This window comes from Megachile rotundata, chromosome 12, assembly GCF_050947335.1.
Source record: "Megachile rotundata isolate GNS110a chromosome 12, iyMegRotu1, whole genome shotgun sequence".
NCBI classification, from domain to species: Eukaryota; Metazoa; Arthropoda; class Insecta; order Hymenoptera; family Megachilidae; genus Megachile; species Megachile rotundata.
Genome location: NC_134994.1, coordinates 16,066,949 through 16,083,663, shown reverse-complemented (window position 1 = coordinate 16,083,663; position 16,715 = coordinate 16,066,949). Strand labels below are relative to the sequence as shown.

The window sequence follows — 16,715 nt, the reverse complement described above, 5'->3', positions numbered from 1 at the left end:
TAAATGAAGTTTCAGATGGTTCCTATATTCTTAAAAAATTTAATGAGTACTATATTGTTTTTCTATTAATTTACAGTTATATTGTTCAAAACATGATATTGCTCTGAAAACATTGCACATTTATTATATGATATAAAACTGATTCGTTATCTTTCTAGTTACTTCATACAGTCTACGGTTGTGAAAGATTGCACTACAATAATAATAAAATAGTAAATACAGTGTGCAATATCGAAAGAGGAATAAATGGTGAAGATTACGTTAATACAATGACAAATGTTATACGTAAATAGATAAGTACGTAAATAAATAAGTAAATAAGTAAAGAAATTATTCTCGATACGGATAAGTATTAAGAAAAGAAAGGTGTTATACATTCAATTTAGCCGCTTAAGAAAAGTTAGGCAAGTATTATCTGTGTTCGGTCAGCTGATTAATTACTTTCTCATTAAATATTATGCATGTCGTTGGTGTAGTAGTAATTGTAATTATTCGATGAAAATCAAAACAGTGACAAATAGATTTATAGTTGGTAAATAAGGTTAATATGTGTTTCGTAAATATACATGGATTTTGATGAATTAATGGAATCATTTTTAATGATTTATAGTTTATAAAATTCATTGTTGACAATAACATAATATATATTTTGTAATGAGGACGTGACATTTTTTTAAATAAAAAAGTATTATGATACGATTGTATTCTAGTATATATCTACAAACAACTATATAAATGCTATATTATGTTATTTTAACTAATATTTAATTATCATTTAACTTCCAATAATAAACAGATATTAATTGACAATGCTAGCATGAGCGATGATCGCTATTAGCTTGAAAAATAACATTACATTTGTAATAAAACATTGCAGTTTCTTGTCATGGTTAAAAAAATTTTAAAATAAATTAAAGAAGTCTTTTCAAAGTACTTACAGCAATGAATTTTTAATCATGAGTAACCCAGTTATATTTGTTTGTATGTACTTTCAATAATTTCATGCTGCGTATTTTGTTTTATTTGAAAAATATATATAATTTGAGGCTACATATTATTGATTTGGAAACAAAACAATTTCATTTTTACCTTTCTTTTTAAAAACTGTGCCTTTTACATACTTAAATGCTATAATTTAATGTTTTTATACATTGCAAAAAGTAAGCATGGAAGAAAAACATGATTCAAACATAGTGGAGGATGAGGAATTAGAAGAATCAGAAAATATAATAATAAACGAAGTTGATGGGTTACCAAATTTACATCCTAATTACCAACAATTAGGATTTGAGTTTGATGTGCAGAAAGATCATAATGATATAAGTACAAGGTCTGTCGAAGATTTAGTGCACGATGAAGATTTGCCCACTTCAGTCATTGTTACCAATGTTGATCCTCGGGTTTTCAAAAGCGATGAATTAAAGGTGACAAAAAGATATGGTAAAAGTGAACATAACAAACGTAGATATATTCCTTTCAATATTTCTTTTATTTTTATAGCAAGAAATAGAGAATCTCTTTAAAAAATTTGGAGAAGATGCTACATTTCAATATTTTAGATCATTTAGAAGAATGAGAGTAAATTATAGTTCTCCAAATGCAGCAGCAAATGCCAGAATACAGCTACATCAAACTCACTTTGGTGAGACCAATATCAATTGTTATTTTGCACAACCTGTTACTCCAATAGGTTTGTAAGAACAGATTTTATATGACAAAGTTACAAGTCTAATATAATTCTATTAGCGATTAAAAATAATACAATTTACAGATATAGAAGATCAACATCTTCAACCACCAGCTCTTACTAAACAGTTCCTAATTTCGCCACCTGCTTCACCACCTATTGGATGGGAACCTAAAGAAGAGAATGAACCTTTAGTTAATCATGATTTATTAGCAGCTATAGCCAATTTATCTGCAGGTTTTGATTAAACAATTCATGATGTATTTCTTCCATGTTTAATATTATGTAAATTATATAAGTAATTTTGCAGGAGGCAGTCATGAATTACATCCTGGAGGTTCGGGACAACCAGGTATAGTAGTTCATGTTTGTGAAACAACAAATCCTATGAAAAATGTTCCACGTATTCAACACACGCGTTGTCCAGAACATTCATAAGCAATTTTACTAGAAATATTGCCATCCTATGACAATGAATTATTTATCCATCCAGCAAGCAATTAGATGCATTACAGACAATGATATTCAACATTTAAAAATTTGTTATTGTCATATTGCAAAATTGATATTTCATTAATTTGTGATAACAATTATCACAGGAAATGATTTGTAAATGTTTTTTGCTCAAATACAAATATATGTGAGTATTATATTAAAATAATAAAATAGACATAGTTGTAACACAGACCTTGTAAAAAAATTATATTTGTTTTCAGATGAATAATGTTATCTCATGCTGGTATTGCAAATAAAAATATATTGTCAAAAACGTGATATAACTTGACATAACGTAAAAATCATCGAATACTAAATAATGTACAAATAAAATATTAGAAAAATAATTTCAGAATAGTTTCATAAACTTTATAGTGATTTCAATATTTTTTCGATTTGAAAATGTGATCGAAAATATTAGATGCTTATTCGACATTTGAAAATTAATAAAATTAACAATAAAGTGTCAAGAATAAAAGGTATTGAAGTTAGCAATATTGAATCTATTTCAAATTGATGTCAAATGCTCTTAAAGAAAATAAATGAATTGTACGATTGTAGAAGAAATAAATAGAATTAATTTCTCGGTCTAATGATTATTTTGAAATTTAAGGAACAATTAACTTGAAAATACAGATTTATAAGCAAATAGGTATATGTGCGCTAAATTTAAGGGCAATTATAAACCTTGATGTATATTTAATGTACATACATATATGTTAATATGAAAGTGTAACACGTAAACAAAAATTACCATTGTAACTACTCTCGATTATAGTTTAATTAATTAATATTAGAGTTGAAAAATTAATAATTTTGCTTTTCTTTTTTAATATTATAAATTTTTGCAAAATATACACAATGGTAAATAAACATTTAATAATGTTATTTCATTTGGAAAACATTGATTGTAATTACAAGTACTGCATATTGTTCACAGTGTATTAGTGTTACTACTCTACTGTAACAGTAATATTTACATATACGTGTACGTAAATGTATATAATGTTCTTACTCACATGAAATGTGTTTCATATTGATGTAAAATTTAATCTAGTGTAGAATCTAACATAGAACTGTTGAAAATTTATAAATATGTTATAATAAATTACTTTTGTGTGAATAAATATGTTATTCAAAGTTTGCCTTTTGTGAGTGAATGTTACGCAAACAAAATAAAATATGGTAAAGCTTATCTTGAAATTATTGTATAGTAATGTTTGAAAGAGTGATATTAATGAAAAATCGTTCATTTTAATGGAATGTTTCTCATAAAACTATTTCTGGGAAAAATATAATAAGATGCATCGAAAATTATAAAAAATTGTCCTTTTAATTCTGAAATTGTTCGCTTTTACACTTATTATTAGCTTACTGAAATAATATAAAAGCTTTATACACACAGACGGTAATAATAGTATTAAGTCACGAGTTTATGATTCATGACATACATAATTGTATGAAACCTTTTCAGTACAGAGATTATACATTGTTTTTTTAATTTAATAAAATGAATATGGTTTTTTTTTAATGGTACATTTACATGTTATAGGCCATTTGATATAATCCTCCCATTGCATTTTCCTCAAATTCTAATCTTTGCAATTAAAAATATACATTTATTTAAATTTAAGAGTTGTGATATAATTAATATAAAACACAGTGCAAAAAGAACAATAGCTTGTAAATTTTCTGCAATCCAAAGTTAATAAAAATTAGCTACACTTGAAAAATATGTACATATACAAGAAATGAACATACTCACGCGTTTACACCGTTTATGTTGGATACATCAATTATGTAATATACATACATACAGTACATATGTACATGTATGTATGTAATTATTCAACAAATATAAGATTTGCGAAAATTTTGATCTAAACTCATGCCAAACTTTTTAGAGCTTTTATAACTTTTTTGAACATTTGATATAGTTTTCTGTGTTAATTATTTTAATTGGATAAAACTATTGAATTATCTTAAAATCACAGAAGTTTCAGAAAAACATTAATCTATTTGTTATTAACGAAATTAAGTTACTTATAAAGGAAGTAGTACAATCTTCTGAAAGTGTAAATTATTGATGTCGAAATATATCCACGCAAAAGGTTTAAAAATGTGTACGTTTCTCCGTAGGTCTTGCAGTTTCTTATAAAAAAGTTTATAATAAATTTTGTCGTTGAATGCACTGAAATATTACAGTTATATGTTTACTTAACAATGCATAATATCCTAATCAGTGACTGTACTATATTTAATCGTAAATTTATAAACGATATGACTCTGTATGTCAGTATTAATTTTTTTTAGTTAAATGTTGTTCATGTTGCAAACATGAACACGAACATGTTGCAAACAACATTAATATTTTTCAATTATATTAGGATCTTTGAGCATACACTTTCATAAACAAGAACTGAATTTTTATAAAAATATAATATTAATTATAAGAATTTGAACAGTATATGTATGTATAATCTTGACTTATGCCATATACACAAATGTATTAATATCATCGTCGTGTCTGCGTATGTATTTATGCTCGATGAGCCATTCGATTTGTTCCTTTATCATCTTTTTACTTGGTAGAAACATATTCTTTAATATATCAATTAATTCAGTTTGTAACTGAGCATTGTTAATCTTCTTGCGCATTTTTAATATCTTGATAATTGCTTCCTATTGAAAAAGAAATATTTAAATTAGAATTATTACTTAATAGTAAAAAAGAGAATTATTTATTCTGATGAAAGACATACCTGAACCCTTAATATTCTAAGTTGTACAATAGATTGGTTATCTTCTTCTTTACTTCGCTCAGTTGACAATTGCAATCGACCTATTAAATTAATTTTACCCCGTTTCTGTAATTTTCCATTTTTTCTAAAGATGAAAAACAAAGTATAATTATTGTTTTTGTAATAAATCAATTGCCGTTTAATATTTAAGAATATATTACTAACATAATAGCAAATTCTTGGTTTACCCAAAACCTTGTATCGTTTGCAAAATCTTTTGGACTGTGTGCATGAGGTTCTACTAAAAGAAGTTGACGTTTGAGTTTCGGAAAGGCACACAAGGACCATAATGTTCGTCTTAGCTCAGGATCAGGAAGTTCAGTAGCCAAGCGTAAATTTTCGTATGATATCCTCTCAAACGGACGTTGATTCCAAGCAAATAAAACTGCCATTTGAAAAGTTGTTACGTCCACATCGAAGCGTCCCACTTGGTTGGAAAATGTTATCTGCAACACCATCCAAATTGGTTGCAAGGTGAAGCTGAAAATTAGAACCGAGATACTGAATTTTTTGAAAAGTTCTACCCTGTACCCACGTTTACTGCATCAGAAAAATTTATCTTGTTCTGTTTTAATAAAAGACAGTTTTCAATTAAATTTTCAATAGTTTTTAAATAAAAATCCATTGTTTAACTCATAAGAACTTGAATAAACGTTTATTTTAACTGAATAATAAACATTTATTTTAATATTTTATTTTCTTTCTTACCGTGCCATTTGACATGTGATGATACCACTGTAATTTTCTTCCGCTGTGTTTTTTTCTATAAAATTCTTCTACTTCAGGAATATAATCTTCTAATTGTAGTGGTAAACTTACAGTAACACGTTCACTGCCTCTAGCCCATGCGCCTGCATTTAATATCTGTAGAATATTTGATTGACTTCAATGTACATTTGATAACATAGACATTACATACTTTAGTTGTTATTAACCAGTACCTTAATATTTATGCTATCTGCAATAGCAGCTCTACACTGTTCTTTAAATTGTTGATTGAGATCTTGCGATACCTTAATATCTTGAAACATTCGAGCTAATTTATTAACATAATCAGCAGGCATTCCAACTTCACGAAGCCATTCTACCATATTCTCTTCCTTTTCAGAATCCGCAGATGTATCTAATATTAAGCGCCTTGTTAAATGAGCTTTATGATAGCGCATAAATACATCCTTATTTTGAACGTATTTTAATACTAATAACTAAAATGAAATTAATGCATGGTAAATATGAAATAAAGTAATTAAATGTTAGAAACACACTAAAGATGTAAATAAAAATATACTTACTACATCTTTTAATTTACTTTCAATTTCATCCGAAGTTAATTTTTTACTGAGAGGTGTTTTCCTAAGTAACATATCACAGTAGTTAGCAAGAAGTTCTGGACATTTTGATTCTGGTTGACCATTATTATTGTTATTAGGTTTGTTATTCAAAATCGTTGTACCAATACCGGCACTTTGACGAGCAGGTAATTCTAGCCTAAATACCGTTGCATCATTTACAACTAATTTGTAGGCTTTATCTCGAGCGGTTAAGAATCGAGGATCATCGTCAAATGCTTCTTTAACAAGAATGGAAAATCGACGAAAAAGGTCTAATAATCTTTCAACATATTTTTCCGAATCTTGGGTGATGACATCTACAACTGACATCATGTCTGCTAAACCTGCACTTGCTATGTGTTCTTCTAAATTTCTTAACATTGGACCAACCCCTTCGGGTACTCTATCCATTAGTTTCAGCATTAGCCTAAGTTCTATAATTATAATTTATTTAATGTTATTGTTACAAAAGCATTATTAAAATATTATAATGCAAATAAAAACACGCTTACTGTCAGTTTGACAATGTTGAATCATTCTTGGACATTCTGCTAATATAGCTGGTTTAAAAGTTGCCACTAATACACGTACACAACACTCAGTTAAAAGCTGTACACTAGCACTGTTTGGTTCTAAATATTTTTGAGCACGAAGCTCTTCTTCCCTTAGTTTTGCATCTGCATAACGCATATAATTTTCTACCCCATGTAACGATAATTGTTCAGGTGCTTTAACCCAATAGAATGCTTCCGTTGCTTCTATGTATGCTGCTTCAAAATTATCTCTGTAGATTTGAAGCTTATCCGTTGTGTTTGAACATAAATTTACTGTAATTTGTAATATAATTCCAAAGGTTTAATAAAATGTTAAAATATTTTGTATATCATTAAAAAATTTATTACCATAAGATTCTCTAACACCTATAACAAGCTGTGAATCAAATGCTTCTCCATTTCTTTCAGCACGAACAAGTCTCATAGCCGAATCTTGAAGTCTTTGCTTTATTTCCCCAAATATACTTTGATTCCAACTATCTAACATTAACTATAAAAAGAGCAACACATTACAAGATCATACATTAAGGAATTTGCAACAAAATTCTTACTTTTCTGACAATGTCATCAGGCTGATTTTTTTTCTGAACACTGGAAGTTGTTTTTCCAGCAAGAGATGTTTCTAATTGTCTAAACGGTGTTGGTAAATAATTACACTGAGCAAAAAACTTTCTCCATTCTGCTATATATGCTTTTAACAAAGCTTGTTCCTCTTGATGGGCCAAGACTCTCTATAATGTATATGAAGCAAGAATTTTTCTTTTCCATAATTAGCAATATTTAGTAATATATATTAAAGGATTTTCTACCTGTTGAGCTTGTTTTATAAAATCCATTATATTCTCTTTTAACGCATCTCTTAACTTAGGAGGACCCTTTTCATCCCATACACATACTAAATGAATAGAATAAAACAAATCTTGCCACTCTGTTTGAGTTACAGGTTCTTGTTTGATTAGTTTCAAAATAATTGGTCGCATACATGGCCATTTATCTTCAAACGTCACTTGATTCTGATCCTAAACATATAATATACTAGATAAAATAAATTAGATTTCACATTTATTTGGTAAAATTTTTATTTATTATACCAGGAATTAGTAATTATACCAGCTGCTAATAACATATCATATGGCATTGGATTTTGCAATAACTTTAAAAATATTGAAAATAATTAAATAATATTTACATTATCTATTTGTACTTGAATACAAATAAATAGAATATGTAAAAAAAATACTGTTTATTCAATTAGTTTTATTTGGTAACAGTTCATCAATGAATTTAAAAAGGAATATCAATGAAAATTGGTATGCAATTGTTAAAAAATATAACTACAATTTATGTTAATTACTGATCAATTGTAATGATATTACTATTATACGGATATTTTCATATACATTTAATACAAGATTGTATACATATTTTTGTACAGTAAATTTTAAAACGTTTTCTGATAGTTCAAACATTGTATAGGTTATCAAAATTCATATATTACTAAGGAAAACAGAATAATGCAGCAGAAATGTATAAAATGTTTAAAAATTAGTGTGTGAAGTGTTGTTTAATACAAACTGACATTAAACACAAATTTCATTATTTAATGACAACTAACCTTTAACATCGTCGCCATCACAAATTTTTGACATGTCCTATACCACAATACGCTACGCCAATGAATACATATATAAAATGTTGGGAACGTTACGTATTTATTAAACTACAAAGATAAGGATTGGTTCGTGCGTAAGTATACACTTTTACCGAATTACTTTTTAGTTGAAATTTATTATTTTAGTAATACTATTTAATTATTCTAACAAAGAAATGTAAACTTTGGCATGTTTTTTATTCCAAATATTATTTGATACGGTAAATCAAGACAGTACTTTATGCATTTATATGTATACACATAAATGTGCTATTATTGGATTTTGTGATATTTACATGATATAAGAAATACATACATACATATATGTTATATGTATGTGAATACAAAACATAATACCTTTCAAAATAAATTTAAATAACTTATCTAACAATTATTTACAAAACTTTACAACCATTTTTTGAAATATCAAACAGTTTATTTAAAACGTTCAAAATAAGTAAAAATAATGAGTAGAATAATATATTCTAAAAGTAATCAAACAAATATTGAATATCTGCATATAAGTTGTTAAAACAAAGAATTTTTTATACAATTTAAGAAGGGATTATAGATCGTCCGTAATATCTTTGTGTTGCATTTCTCCACATCAATCAAAATCGCTAAGAGTTTCAAACACTTTGATATAATTTTAATTCCCACCACCAAAAGCGCTGTAATATAATAGCGGGGTTGTTCTTCGGAAAACCGTCCTATTCTAAATCACGTCAAATTTTGCAAATAAGCTCCTTTCTGAGAAAAGCAACAATTGTGGAAACGATTTTTGACGACTCGAACGAAAAATTTGTACTATTCCAATGCTATTCTCTATATTACCGACGAGGCCCAGTGTAGTGTGCGAGCTGCCTTGTACACATAATTTGCATCTTTGAATCCACGAAATATATTGCAAACAGCATGAAATCAATATGAACAAATATATAGCATATTAATCAATAAAATCAATGTTAATACAATTTAAAAAATGAAAAAGGCGGCGCCATCTCTCCTACGAACAGGGTGAACTACACACTTTTGAAACTGTAGTTTAATTAGTTCCTACCTTGTATCACTAGATGGAGTCACATAAGGCAGAAACACTAATTAGAATTAACCTAAGAATGGTAAAAAATTGATAATAGTTTGGTAAAGTCTAAACAATTCGAAGTTAATTGATCTTGTTCTCTGATATAATTCGATTCATATTATATTCACTAATCTAATAAAATCAACCATATTAATTGAAGTGAACAGAAAACGATACAGGTGGAGCCATCTAGCGGCAGTGTGTAGGAACTAACGAAACTGCATTTTTAAGAACGTGTAGTTCACCATGTTCGCCAAAGAGATGGCGCCACTTGTTCCATTTTCGTGAAACTTCAAATAACATTGATTTTATTGGTTTAATTTACTACAATATGCGTCAAATTATATCGGAGTGCAAGACTAATTAACTTCAGAATGTTTTAACTTTGTCAAATTGTTATCAATTTGGCTTTTCAGAAAAACACAATTTTTTTATTTCGATAGTTCTACATTTGACCGCTATATGGCATTAGCAATGATGTTTTCGAATAGCGCGCGTGAAAATATTAATTTTGAAATACATGTAAAAATGAGGTTTCCAAAATGCTTTCAACTTTGAAAATTTATTTCTTTATAATAATCTACTGTCATACCTTCAGGAATATTAAATCATCGTAGTACTTCCGTTATAAATGTAAACATTGATATAAAATTTAGTTAGGAAAAATTTCTGACCTAATTGCTAGTATTTCATTTTTGAAACGTAAAGTTTCGTTTACTTGCGCAAAATTGTATTATTTATCAGTTTGAAAATGCCTGTTGTAAACGAGATATAATGCGTATCAATTTTATTGCGCGTGACGAGTTTTGCTCTTCTTGGCTGCCATTTTCCTCAGAGAAGTTGGATTTTACCGTTCTGTCTAGACGTCAGATCTGGTAGATCGTGGTCGAGTTAAAGTTTCCTCAAACTGTGACGTATCTGTGACATTGATTACATTTCTAGGAAACTTTTAGCAAAACGTTTATTTGAATCATTCTATTCATTGAATCGTGTTTATACTTTGATTACGAAGTAACATCAAATAATATACCTATCTACACAGTTAAAACAGCTATTGTTAATCTTGTATTTCGTGACAATTAACTTTGAAAATGTCTTTTGTATCACCTATGCCAAGTCGTGAATTTTTGTGGGATGTATTTCAAAGGTAATTAATATAATTAATATAGTGATTAATATAGTAATTAATGTAGTGCACATGTAGACGTTTGCATTCGAGAATTTTCTAACAAATATGCTGTATCGTATTGGTTATCTTTAAGTATACGTCACCTAATTAATGATGAATTTTCTCAAATCTTTAGTATTCTTTGTTTAAAAATAGCATAAATATGAACTTATGTTTACATCTGTCAAATTATGTGTTTTAGAGTGGATAAAGATAGATCTGGGGCAATTAGTGCAGATGAATTGCAGCAGGCTCTTTCAAATGGAACTTGGACACCATTTAATCCGGAAACTGTTCGTTTAATGATTGGTAATTATTTTGTTTGTAGATTTTAAATGACCATGTAAATTATTTGAAACATAAAAATAAATTATATTATTTAGCTGCAAAGAAGAAGAAAATATGCTTATTAATGCAAGATCTTATTCGTAGATATGTGCGTGCATTTTTACAATTCTTTAGTAGATTGGCATGGTCCTTTATTTTTTATAATTCATGTTTAGTTCATTTTATTGATGCAGGTATGTTTGACATTGACAAAAATGATCCTGATTCTTCAGGTATGTTTGATAAAAATCAAAATGGAACAGTCAATTTTGAAGAGTTTGGAGCCTTGTGGAAATATGTAACAGATTGGCAAAATTGCTTCCGATCGTTTGATCGAGATAACAGTGGAAATATTGATAGAGATGAACTAAAAACAGCTCTTACAAATTTTGGATATCGATTATCAGATCAAATTATAAATACTCTTATACGTAAATACGACAGAGCTGGGCATGGGACTATATATTTTGATGATTTTATCCAGTGTTGTGTAGTGTTATATGTAAGTATGAATTTACATGTAATTTGTTATATATTAATGTAACTATGGTTTATAGTTTAAAAGCTGAAGTGTTTCTATTATTTTTCAGACTCTTACTGCTGCTTTTAGACAGTTGGATACAGATTTAGATGGTGTTATTACAATTCACTATGAACAGTTCCTGGGCATGGTATTCAATCTCAAAATATAAAATAGACTGGTATTTTGTTGAAATTACTCTTGCCGGTTTTTGGCAGCTTATACAAATTTTTGATGCCAAATTTGAAATTTAAACGTGCTATGTAAATGTTACAAAAATTTAGTTACAACATATATACAAAACATTCCTAACACAGATACATAATAAAGATGGCCAAAATTGATTGATGGCATAAATCTGAATACTTAACTTATATATTTGTTTCTTGATAAAATAGTGAATCTAATATGCTTTATTGTTTATGATTGGTAAGGTAAAACATGGAAGTGTCGCTCTCCCATTTTTATGAAACTTTATACTCTTGTTCAACAAGCAAAAATAAGGAATACGTACTTTTTTTTATTGGCTGAAACGCGACATTAAGTATTTTGTACAATGAGATAAAATAATTTAATATAGTTGATAATTATACGTTATAAAAATAGTTGTCTCTCACTCATGCTTATAAATGACGTTGACTGCGATATGTTTCGATACAGTATCGCGTCGATTTCTTGTTACTGTACATAAAAGACAATAAAACTTTCCCGTTAAGAGATTCTCGTATATTTTCGTTGGTTTTCGTGATAGTATTTGTAGGTCGCTACTTTGAAGGGTGGTCCATCCCTTAAAGTTGCATATCAGCCGATAACAAAATGAATACGTGTCCCTTATTTTTTGTTTGCATAACAAACGTACGAAGTTTCATTACGATAGGAGCGGTACTTCCGTGTCTTTCCTTGTTATGTAAAATGTTAAAAATTAAAAAATGTATTTTGCAAACAATTGAGAGTAATAGCTAATATTTAAAAAAGAAAAAAAATGTCCACAATATATATGTTTTTATACTATATTTTCAATTTTATTGTACAGAGAACAATATGTCAATTATATGTATAAAAAGCCTGATACTATCATATTACCTTGAAGTATTCAATATTATTTTAATACCAATGCACTTATGTATAGATTATGCATTTTACATTGTTTAAAAATGTATTAAATAATCTGAAAGGCTGTATCTATATTTCTGTATTTTTTTAATGTTATTAAATTGGTAAAAATAAATAAATTATTGGTAATAATAATAATCTGATTGGATACTTATATGAATTTATACGCGTGTATGTATATGTGTTATTGACTGATATATAAAATATAAATAGATTTTGAAGTTCGCAACAAGCATTGACTAAGGATATAACTAGTCATTGCTACGAGCTTCATCCCTTCTTATCATATTTCTAGGTTAGGTCTATATATATATATATATATATGTATTTTTGTTAGTGCTGCAATCAGTCTGAAACAGGTGGTAGATACAATTAAATTAAAGAAGTATTTTCATTGAAAATCTTTTTTGTTCAACAATGAATTTAGAAGCTTTTTGTCAGTCCTTACCAAAACTGGTATGCAGAATTTTTTAACTTTTTACATATACCATATGTAGCTTTTTAATTATTTACATGTACATAATTAAAAAGAAATGAAGACTTTTGTATACATCTAACAGGAACTTCATGCTCATCTGAATGGATCAATGAGTACAAATACTTTAGAAAAATTATATAAAATGCAAAATCCTAATTTAGAAGAAGATAAAAATGTAGTTATGAATATTGATAATTTCTCATCATTAAGCGAGTATGATGATATATTTTCAAGTCTTATTTTATTTATTTTTATATATTATATTATCTTACATTATATCAAAGATAATCATTTTTTTTTATAGGTGTTTTAAAGTATTTGATATAGCACATTCATTAACAGTAACACCGAAAGCTGTGTTTTGTTCTACTTATGAAACGATTAAGGAATTCAAAGAAGAAAATGTAATATATTTAGAACTTAGAAGTACACCTCGTGCTATCAATGGGCAAATGACAAAACGAGAATACGTGGAATCTATTATAGAAGCATTTCGGTAAACATAATTTAGTAACGATATTTTGATTCTAAAAAATTAACATAAGGAATAAATTTTAATTTGAGTTCTCTTATAATTTAAGGAAATGCGAAGTAGATTTTCCAAGCATACTTGTAAAGTTACTGATATCTGTTAATCGTAAACAAGGGTATGAAATTGCGAAAGAAAATGTAGAATTGGCTATAGAGTATTTTAAGAAATATCCCAGATACATTGTAGGACTTGATCTTAGCGGAGATCCAATGACAGGTGATCCATTTTTAGAATTATTAGAAAAAGCTAGAACAGCTGGTTTAAAAGTTTCGGCTCATTGTGCAGAGGTAAAATTTATTACAAACGTTTAAATACCATTTGCTGAAATTTCTAAAACAATGTCCATTCATTTTATTGGTATAGATTTCAAACGAAACAGAAACGGTGGATATTCTTGAATTTAAGCCAGATAGATTAGGACATTGTACTTGTATTCATCCAGATTTACAAGGATCAGTTCGACTGTTCGATATGCTTCTTAATTCAAAAATTCCTGTAGGTAAGAATGATGGAGCTCTAAACATTTACTAGTTAACTTACGTACATTCGATGTTTGATTGTCTTTTATTTAGAGTTATGTTTAACATCAAACGTTCAGTGTAAAACAGTACCATCTTATGCGTTCCATCAGTTCAAATATTTGTACGAAGCTGGACATCCTGTTTGTCTTTGTGTGAGTAAAGTTTTCATTATTTGTTTACACATTTGATTAATATATAAAGCAAGTTGTACTTTAAGTACAGCCTTTTGTGATCTTTTTTTCAGACAGATGATAAAGGCGTTTTTCGTACGTCTTTATCGCGAGAATACGAAATAGCTGGTACAACGTTTGCTCTGTCGCGCAAAGATCTCGTGAATCTCTGTATGTCGTCTGTGCAGTATGCATTTGCGACATCAGAAGAAAAAAACATTTTATCATCGAAGATTGAAATATTTGATCGTAATGTACGCGATGTTATAAATTAAGGTTTGAATATTACGTATTTAAAGAAATAAAAGAGCCGGTATCGGTAAACTTGAGAATTTATGTTAGGGATATATCAGGTGTATAGAAAATTATAAAAGTTTAAGGCTTACAAAAGCATTTGGTCAAATTGGAAAATAAAAATGTTGCAAACTGAACAATAACTATTACAACTGCGACAAGAGATGCTTAAATAAAAAATCAAATAGTGCGTGTTACATGGATCCTTAACGAGGTAGCAGGACCATGGATATAAAAGTAATGCCGATTTTATTCGTTATGATACTCGTGAATTCGTTTACATGGATTTACAGATAACTAAATTGCTACTTATGGACACTATAATAGTCGCGTGTCTCCGTGTTTTGTGTTTTCTTCAATAATATCATGTATTAATATATACAACATTTATAATAATTATTACAATATTATGCTTGTAAATGTGGTGCACCTTTGTTTCGGTATTGATCAAGAAATTATTAATACCTACAATGGTAATGTTAACGCGTGATTCACTAAACATTATCGATTGTCTCATAAGCTACCAAAATTACAATTGAACGCGACGAAAATCTAATCCGAATTTTATTTAATAACTTGTTACATCTTTGATAATAACGTTACCTATATCTTCTTTCTACTAAATTTTTGCTCATATAAATTTTGCGTTTCATGATCGATCAAGGAAGAAAAGAAGAAAAAAAAGAACAAACTTAGCACCACTCGCATAGAAAATATCGATCAGCTGACTGAAAAGCAAACTGTGTATAAACGTTGTTAATTCCCGGAGATTTTCATGGAATTACTTTTATCCTTAAACGTCCTGATTAAGAACGACTTACGAGCTTAGCTTAGCGAGAAAACGGGAGACCGACAGGGAATCCTTTCACTTGAATTTTCATTCCTTTTTTTTTTAACGTTTTTCTTTTTTTCCTTACGATTATTAGAACCGTTACTCGCTATATCTCGTCGTAACAAGGTGATAATAGTAAATAGCTGCGATAATACTAATAGTAATCATAGGAATAGCAGTAATATAGTCATGTCATATCATATATATATATACACACACAGACACATATATATATATATACATATATATATATATATATATATATATATATATATGTATATACTGACGATGACATTAATATCGTTCTTTAATAACCAATAATAAGAAGTTATTTCTACCGTAATATATAATATTCGTCCTATGTAACAGTCTTTTTGGCTAACCTTCGAGCTATGAACAATAAAAACAATTTCATCCCCCATCACGCGTATCTTCGTCGATTGGCGGATTCGAAAGATCATCGAAACTGTCGCGTTTCATCCGCTTTCTGACAATCTAAATTCTTCGAGATCAGAAGTAGGTTGCAAATATTCTTCCCAATTTGCTATTTATATACCATTTACCGTCGCGAGTACTATATGTATATACTAATTATCTTGTCTTTTGCTAATGTTTCGCATTTTAACGACTATGACTAAGAGGATACTTCATTCTCGATTTTCCTCGGCGTTCGAAAAATTCATCTTATTCGTTTTCTCATTATCGGGATAAACGTTTTAGCGTCGAACGATACGCGTGTTAGATACAATTACTCTATAATCGCGATAGAGAAGTCCCGATGGTGATCGTCGATCGAGATTAATTAGTCGCAATAAAAAGAAATGTACAGGTGCTGATTTAAAATGCTTTATATATATAAAATGTCGGAAGGGAGGCCGATTTCGCTATGATGATTAATTATAATATAATGTATCGTGGGGAGAGCGCGGTTTGTTTCGAAATTGGTCATTCACGAGACCATGCTTCGCGACGCTTTACTGTGATTATTGCTGTTGCTATTGTTATTAGTTGTCGCTGTACTGGCCGTAGTCCTGGTATCGCTTTGGGCGAAAAGAACACCTTGGTACATCACTCCGTTCAACTCCATACTGACTACTAGGGAATTGTCACCGTTTCTTCCGTCCCCTGTTATCGGAAATCGTAGCATGTAGTTGTTT

General features: G+C 28.7%; 5 protein-coding genes across 19 annotated transcripts in view; 3 read left to right on the top strand and 2 right to left on the bottom strand.

Annotated features, from left to right (window-relative positions):
* Positions 1 to 27: 27 nt before the first annotated feature.
* Positions 28 to 3,713, top strand: sra (RRM_RCAN_like domain containing protein Sra). Of its 7 annotated transcripts, XM_076538247.1 has the most exons (7): positions 28 to 46; positions 159 to 297; positions 1,162 to 1,424; positions 1,501 to 1,690; positions 1,772 to 1,924; positions 1,998 to 2,327; positions 2,404 to 3,713. In XM_076538247.1, exons 3-6 carry the CDS (start codon positions 1,167 to 1,169, stop codon positions 2,123 to 2,125), a joined length of 729 nt encoding a protein of 242 aa, XP_076394362.1. In that variant the 5' UTR covers positions 28 to 46; positions 159 to 297; positions 1,162 to 1,166; the 3' UTR covers positions 2,126 to 2,327; positions 2,404 to 3,713. The 7 variants fall into 7 exon arrangements, with proteins under 7 accessions (XP_076394362.1, XP_076394365.1, XP_076394364.1 ...); XM_076538250.1 differs by lacking the exon at positions 28 to 46 and having other exon boundaries at positions 1,166 to 1,424; XM_076538249.1 differs by lacking the exon at positions 28 to 46 and having other exon boundaries at positions 159 to 404; positions 1,166 to 1,424.
* An 889-nt stretch (positions 3,714 to 4,602) lies between these two features.
* Cul5 (cullin 5) lies at positions 4,603 to 8,622 on the bottom strand. Of its 2 annotated transcripts, none has more exons than XM_003701505.3 (11): positions 8,484 to 8,622; positions 7,678 to 7,887; positions 7,420 to 7,599; positions 7,217 to 7,358; positions 6,827 to 7,141; positions 6,276 to 6,748; positions 5,925 to 6,188; positions 5,692 to 5,847; positions 5,149 to 5,429; positions 4,945 to 5,068; positions 4,603 to 4,864 (listed from the first exon to the last, which is right to left on the bottom strand). In XM_003701505.3, exons 1-11 carry the CDS (start codon positions 8,499 to 8,501, stop codon positions 4,670 to 4,672), a joined length of 2,358 nt encoding a protein of 785 aa, XP_003701553.1. In that variant the 5' UTR covers positions 8,502 to 8,622; the 3' UTR covers positions 4,603 to 4,669. The 2 variants fall into 2 exon arrangements, with proteins under 2 accessions (XP_003701553.1, XP_076394346.1); XM_076538231.1 differs by lacking the exon at positions 8,484 to 8,622 and adding an exon at positions 7,960 to 7,983.
* On the top strand, positions 8,525 to 11,981 carry Alg-2 (Apoptosis-linked gene-2). Of its 4 annotated transcripts, none has more exons than XM_076538252.1 (4): positions 8,525 to 8,614; positions 10,974 to 11,080; positions 11,275 to 11,600; positions 11,689 to 11,981. In XM_076538252.1, the coding sequence occupies exons 2-4, from the start codon at positions 11,074 to 11,076 to the stop codon at positions 11,788 to 11,790; spliced, it is 435 nt and encodes a 144-aa protein (XP_076394367.1). In that variant the 5' UTR covers positions 8,525 to 8,614; positions 10,974 to 11,073; the 3' UTR covers positions 11,791 to 11,981. The 4 variants fall into 4 exon arrangements, with proteins under 4 accessions (XP_076394367.1, XP_076394366.1, XP_003701447.1 ...); XM_076538251.1 differs by lacking the exon at positions 8,525 to 8,614 and adding an exon at positions 10,368 to 10,750; XM_003701399.3 differs by lacking the exon at positions 8,525 to 8,614 and adding an exon at positions 10,374 to 10,750 and having other exon boundaries at positions 11,293 to 11,600.
* Positions 11,982 to 12,137: 156 nt separating this feature from the next.
* Ada (adenosine deaminase-like protein) lies at positions 12,138 to 14,756 on the top strand. Of its 3 annotated transcripts, none has more exons than XM_012281115.2 (7): positions 12,138 to 13,187; positions 13,292 to 13,422; positions 13,514 to 13,705; positions 13,791 to 14,028; positions 14,105 to 14,240; positions 14,314 to 14,414; positions 14,511 to 14,756. In XM_012281115.2, the coding sequence occupies exons 1-7, from the start codon at positions 13,149 to 13,151 to the stop codon at positions 14,556 to 14,558; spliced, it is 885 nt and encodes a 294-aa protein (XP_012136505.1). In that variant the 5' UTR covers positions 12,138 to 13,148; the 3' UTR covers positions 14,559 to 14,756. The 3 variants fall into 3 exon arrangements, with proteins under 3 accessions (XP_012136505.1, XP_003701554.1, XP_012136506.1); XM_003701506.3 differs by having other exon boundaries at positions 14,507 to 14,756; XM_012281116.2 differs by having other exon boundaries at positions 12,138 to 13,384; positions 14,507 to 14,756.
* A 202-nt stretch (positions 14,757 to 14,958) lies between these two features.
* Positions 14,959 to 16,715, bottom strand: part of retn (retained) — a 71,336-nt gene continuing 69,579 nt past the window's right edge. For all 3 annotated transcript variants that reach the window (XM_076538242.1, XM_076538243.1, XM_076538244.1), the window contains exon 9: positions 14,959 to 16,683. In XM_076538242.1, coding sequence (XP_076394357.1) covers positions 16,508 to 16,683 — 176 coding nt within the window. In that variant the 3' untranslated portion in view covers positions 14,959 to 16,507. The remainder of the gene's footprint in view (positions 16,684 to 16,715) is intronic.